Source organism: Dendrobium catenatum, unplaced genomic scaffold (assembly GCF_001605985.2).
Source record: "Dendrobium catenatum unplaced genomic scaffold, ASM160598v2 fragScaff_scaffold_1482, whole genome shotgun sequence".
Classification (NCBI taxonomy): domain Eukaryota; kingdom Viridiplantae; phylum Streptophyta; class Magnoliopsida; order Asparagales; family Orchidaceae; genus Dendrobium; species Dendrobium catenatum.
The window spans coordinates 334,803-340,802 of record NW_021319944.1 but is presented as its reverse complement, the minus strand read 5'-3'; the positions used below and the strand labels follow the sequence as shown (position 1 = coordinate 340,802).

Here is a 6,000-nt window from a genome sequence, read left to right as displayed (position 1 = left end):
AGGCTTTGTTTTGGAACTGCTTTTTTCTTGCTTTCTAAAACAACTTTCTAATACAAAAATTTAGTGAATTTGAAATTTTTGTATTAGAAAGCCGTTTTAAAAAGCAGTACGAAAGCTGTCCCAAACGAAGCCTAAGTCACATTTGCATTCTAAAAAATAATCAAAATGGTCTCCTTGTTATTTAATGAGTCAATCAACATAATTATGTTTGGCAGACTATAAAAACAAAATTATAAAGAATAGATGTTTTGATACATCATAAATAATCAAAAGTTTATTTTGACCATAAATAATATGAAAGATATCACAAAAAGCGCACTTCCATGCACATTTATAGGTTGTTTGTTTCCAAGGAAGTGAAAAGCAATTCAAACTTAAAATAAATGTGATTTATTTGTTGCATTGACTTTCTGTAATTTTAAGAAGAAAATAGCCAAAAATAATAATTTATGATAAAGCAAATGCAATTTTCACTTCAAATCATACAGTGAAAAAATGACTTCACCAATAATACTTAGTGGCCATTTTTCATCTAGTCAAGCATGTTTAATGGTGGAATAAAAAAAGGATTAGGATTGACTCTCATCTCTTAATTTTTTATTATTTTCTAAAGCAATTTCTTAGTACAATTTTTTTTAAATAACAGAAAAACTGTAGCAAAAAAATTGTCTGAGAGAAGTCTAAATCCGAGAAGAATCATATTAATTATGTATGACATAGAAAATTTTATCTTTACATTATTCTTATAATTAATTATATTATTTAAGATGTTTTTCCATCATATGTATTTGCATATAAGATTTTGAACAACAATGTGAATGGCTATCCCTCTAGTAGGGAGATACAAGGATAAGGCATGTTTATTATTAAACAAAAATTTAAAAATTATGATAAAAAATCATTCTATGTTGTTATTTTTAGGCTTCGTTTGGGACTAGTTTATTACTACTTCTTAAAACAGTTTTTTAGTAAAAAAAATAAATAATTGTACTAAAAAATTGCTTTAAACGGAGCCTTAATTTATCAAGAAAATACTTACTGCTTCCATGCAGAAGCGATTGCAAGCTTCCATTTGGCATATAATCATAAACCAGAAGCTTCTCCTCATTAGAATTATAATAAGCTCTAAGGCAAACAACATTCTCATGGATCAAACTTCCAATTTGTCTCATTTTTCTGTTGAAATGTCCCTTTCCATGAGCTCCAAACCTCACTGAACTAAGCCTCTTAACTGCTACGATCCTCCCATCATCAAGAAGAGCCTTATAAGTGCTTCCACAAACTCCTTTACCAAGCACTTCAGCCGATGACTTCAAAAGACAGTCCAAACTAAGCCTTTCTCCTCCTTCAAATATAACGATTTCACACTCATCTTTCTTATCTGGAGGAAAATTATGAACAGTAGACTGAAGCTGAAAAATTGATTTTTTCTTTCTGAACCATAAGTACATCAAAACGAGAAAGGCAAAAGTCACACAAATCAAAATTATATTTCCTATGCTTACTGCGAGGACTGTGGTGTCAGCCAGTTTTTCTCTATTAAGCATTTTTACAGCCTTCTTGCAACTTGGAAAAGGTGATCCACATAAAGCTAGATTGCTTCCAAAGGATGATTTTGGGAACTTTGAAAGAGTTGGAGAGATTTCTCCGGCAAGGTGGTTCGCCGAGACGTTGAAGTCCATTGTGAGAGGCAAATGGAAGTCTTTAAGGTCACCAGAGAAGCCATTGTACTCTACTCTTAGAGAGAGCAAGGAGGGGAGATTTATACTTAGAGTTCCACTGAGTTGGTTGTGGGAGAGGAAGAGGCGCTTCAAATTTGGGTGTGTGAGGTTTGTCATAGGCGGCAATGAGCCACTGAGAGCATTTCTTCTGAGGCTGAGGACTTTGAGATTGTTTAGTTGAAGAAGTGGTGTGACGCTGCCAACTAGAGAGGCATTGTCAAGTCTGATACTCACTACTGTATTTTGTTTGCATTTGAGACCGAGCCAGGAACCAGAGCATGGGTTTCTCCCTTCCCAGGTTTGAAGAAAAGGGTTGAAGAGATTAGAAGAGGACCTGAAGGATAGAAGGGTGTTGAGGTCATGGTTGTCAGGAAATGGTTTTTCATGTGAAGGAGATGAGGTCTTGAAGAACGAGAGGAGGAGGAGAAGGAGAAAAAGGCAGTGGAGGTGTCTGAATAGCTCCATTCAAGTTTCAGAACTTTCAGATTGGTGTAACTATGGAAGCTGGGGAAGGAACTATATATATCAGAAGGAGTGAAACTCATTAAACTCTTATTTTACTTCTGATGTGAGATTTCTCAATAAACTCCTTAAATGAATATCACCAAACGACGTAAATCTGTCATGTAATTATGATCTTTGATGTATTTGTTCTTTTAGCTTCATTTTATTTTGCTCAAAATTTGTCACTGTGATAACAGTACAGAATATATAAAAGATTGGAAACGACGTTGAGAGGGTACCAAAAGAAACAAGAACCTTGGTGTTTGATCATGGAGATCGAGAGGAATCTGGTTCTTGTTAACAGCAAAATGTTGTGTGCTTGTAGACAAGGATGCTTTTGGTTGTCTCAAGGAATTCTTCTTTATCGGATAGAGAAAAATCAGCATTCCGAGCGCATGAGTCACTTTAAACTCCTCAGCAGCTAGAAAAATGATTACAAATGCGATGTGATATTAAGATCAATGACATTGAACATATTAGATTGACTTTGGTTTTGTTTGGGTCGGCTTTATTTTTGCTTTCTAAAACAACTTTTTAGTACAAAAATTTATTGAATTTAAAAATTTTTAACTAAAAAGCCATCTTAAAAAGCAGCACGAAAGCTGTTTCAAATGAAGCCTAAGTTGTTTCAAACGAAGCCATAGGCTTCATTTGGAACAGCTTTCTTAATGCTTTATGAAGCGGTTTTTTAGTACAAAATTTTCAAATTAAAAAAAAAAATGTACAATAAAATTGTTTCATAAAATAATAAGAAAGTTATACCAAATGAAGCCTTAGCATTTATGGGTAATAAAGAAAGGAGGAAATCTCATATAGTTGCATTCAAAACCTTAAATAAACAAAAATTCTTAAGGAATTAACTAATATTCTAAACCTAAATTTTGATTTCAGACTCCTTTTATTGGATGTAGATGAACACGTGATAATAAAATCATAATAATATTATCATGCTTTTTAAACTATGTAATCACAAAGTTCATTTTTCACTTTTTTGTTGAAAGTAATCTAAACTATATAATAATAAATCTCCTCTTGCAAAATTTAAAAGGTTTGATGGTTACTTCTAGTTCTAGCCTTCAATTAGGAGGTTTGTTATAGTCATGCTTTGAACTTGGGCATTTTTTTATTAAGCATCACCAATTGAACATCCAATCACTAATTTGTTGAGCTCTTCCATGCCATGTGGCGACTTGGTTGTTTTTTTTTTAGCTGCCAGGTGCACAAAATATATATTTAATCTTTGAAAAAAATGTTAGTTCATATTATCATAAGTGCTTTTAGACAGCTTAAAAATGATATATGATATATTTTTTAAAAGGAAAGCTATACAACATATCTAATTTATACAGCATTAATATTTGATTTTTACAGCTTAACTACACAGAACCACGCTCTTTTCTCATTTTCAAATCTTGCCTTAAGTTGCTTGCCTTGATATGTCATTTTAAGATGTAATTTATATGTGCAAGGTCCAAAAGATTTTTTTATTATTATCAATCTTGAGCTTCTATATTATTGGGGGAAGTAAATCTTGAGCTTCTATATTATTGGGGGAAGTAAAACACGAAGTGAACGCAAACATGAAAGAGTAAATGCTACGGAAAGAAAGAACACCGGGCTTAAATTGAAAAAAATATGAAACCGGGAAAAATCACGGAGCCGCACCACACCAATAAATTCACTATAAAATTTTGGGAGATATAGTACATATCTCTATACTCTCTTTGTCTCTCTATACCTTTGCACCATTCTCACAAACAAACAAAGACAAAACATCAAATAAACTTTCAAGGGACACAACCCTAATGCAAAATGAGAATGAAAAATATCAGTCCATCTCGTAGCATCTTGTAGCGCCGCGACGCTACAAACTGGTGTCACGACGCTCCAAATTGATGCTACGACGCACAATTTTTTGTTTCCAGTTTGCTTAACAATGTCCCAGCGTCTGTGTTTTGAGCGTCGCAGTGCCCCCTAGCAATGTCGAGGTTTGAATCCCTACAACGATTCTCTCACTGCCTTTCTCCAAGCAAACTATACAGTGTCGGGATGCTCAGGTACACAATTCAGCGGTGCTCTGCAGTTGTACGAGGAACTTTTTTTGGCTTTTAGGTCCCACCCAAACCAAAGCAGGGGGAGGACTTCCTGCAACCCCTCGCCGAGCTTAACATGTAGAATTGTGTTCTCAATCACCAGTACAACACGAATAATCGACACAATCATATTCCACACAAAACTAACTAACTAACTAACTAATTATATATATATATATATATATTCATTTATTTGTCTTATTTGATTATATCGTGGTGTATGTAAATCGTCTCAATAGAAAATTAGGTGAATGATCTTTCAATCTTTTGAAAGATAGGTACTTAGAAAAAAAAATTATGAGCGTATTCATTAGATAAAGTAAACACTATAGAGTATAGAAGATGAAGATGAGTAGTACAGGTTAGTGATACAGAAGCCTCAGTGAAAGATATGAATATTTTGAACAAAATAAGGCATAATACTGCTCGATGAATAGATAACATAATGCTTAAGTATCAATACGGGTAATGAATTTGCTAGAATAGATAGATTTCTTCTCCTTTTTTCCACTTAAGCTGGCTCAAATTATGATAATTAGCTTTATCTGCTCGCGAATCACACGGGAAATTAATTTCTTGTCTGGCAACACCATCTCAATGCAAACAGATTTGAGGATGAAAGTTTAGCGAAATTTGAAAGAGAGTGAGCCTAAGGTAATGAAATGGAAAGATTGTAGAGAAGTGGGTGAAAAGGAGAAAAATAAATAATTTTATCTACTAATCCGAGAACTTAGGCTTCGTTTGGGACGGCTTTTTTAATGTTTCTTAAAGTAGCTTTCTAGTATAAAAAAATTAATTTTTTACTAAAAAACTGTTTAAAAAAAACATGAAGAAAGCCGTCCCAAACGAAATCTTAATTTCCCTTTGGTCTTTCTCAAGACGACACTTTTCTTGCTGGGAAGTGGGTAGGGTCCTTTAAAACAGGCTTGGAACAACCGGCCATTCCAACAAGACAGTGCTCCTTCACACAAGCTTATTCTACAACCTGAGAAGGTGCCTTCAGTGACTCTCATAGCTAGGGGCGTACTCTGCCTTAATTTTAAGGGGGGCAAACTTATAAATAAATGTTGGTGTTGCCTTAAATTTGGTTGAACCCTTTACTACAAGAAAATGGGTCAATAACGACCCAAAAAAAGAGAAAAAGAAAATGATCGTTAAAGATAATTGATCATTTAATTTCTACAAAATATATGTTGAAGTTGCCTTAAAATGATGAATTCTTTTTACTATTTCTCTTTTTATTTGGTTCGTCATTTCCTAACAATAACATCTCTACACAATGTGTTTAATTATGCTGAGGCAATTGCCTAAAGACAATTGTATTTTATAACTTTTAGGGGGGCAGTTGATGCAGAGCATCTTAACTAAATTGCTCCTTAGGCATATTTTAATTAGTTTGTTATGTGCTTCTCACAAGTATCTTCTAGATTGTTCTATTTAGCTTCTATAAGCAAGTATTGTAGTAGGGAAAGACATTGAAGAATATTATGACATTTTAAAACTTTAAAGCTTTTGTTCCTCTTCTTCCCTGGATTGGGATTGAAATCCTTCTTGCAGGTCGATTCTTCCGACTAGGGGTGTCAATTTCGGGTCATGGGTCGGGTTCGGGTCGGACCCGGAACTGACCCGGGTTCAAACGTGTTGACCCTAACCCGACCCGGTTAGGTAAACGGGTCGTAAAT

General features: G+C 34.1%; 1 protein-coding gene across 1 annotated transcript in view; it reads right to left on the bottom strand.

Moving 5' to 3' along the window:
* LOC110097430 (probable leucine-rich repeat receptor-like protein kinase At1g68400) overlaps positions 1–2,186 on the bottom strand; it is a 3,273-nt gene extending 1,087 nt beyond the window's left edge. The window contains exon 1 of the mRNA XM_020823799.2: positions 1,040–2,186. Coding sequence (XP_020679458.2) covers positions 1,040–2,186 — 1,147 coding nt within the window. The remainder of the gene's footprint in view (positions 1–1,039) is intronic.
* Between the last annotated feature and the right edge of the window lie 3,814 nt (positions 2,187–6,000).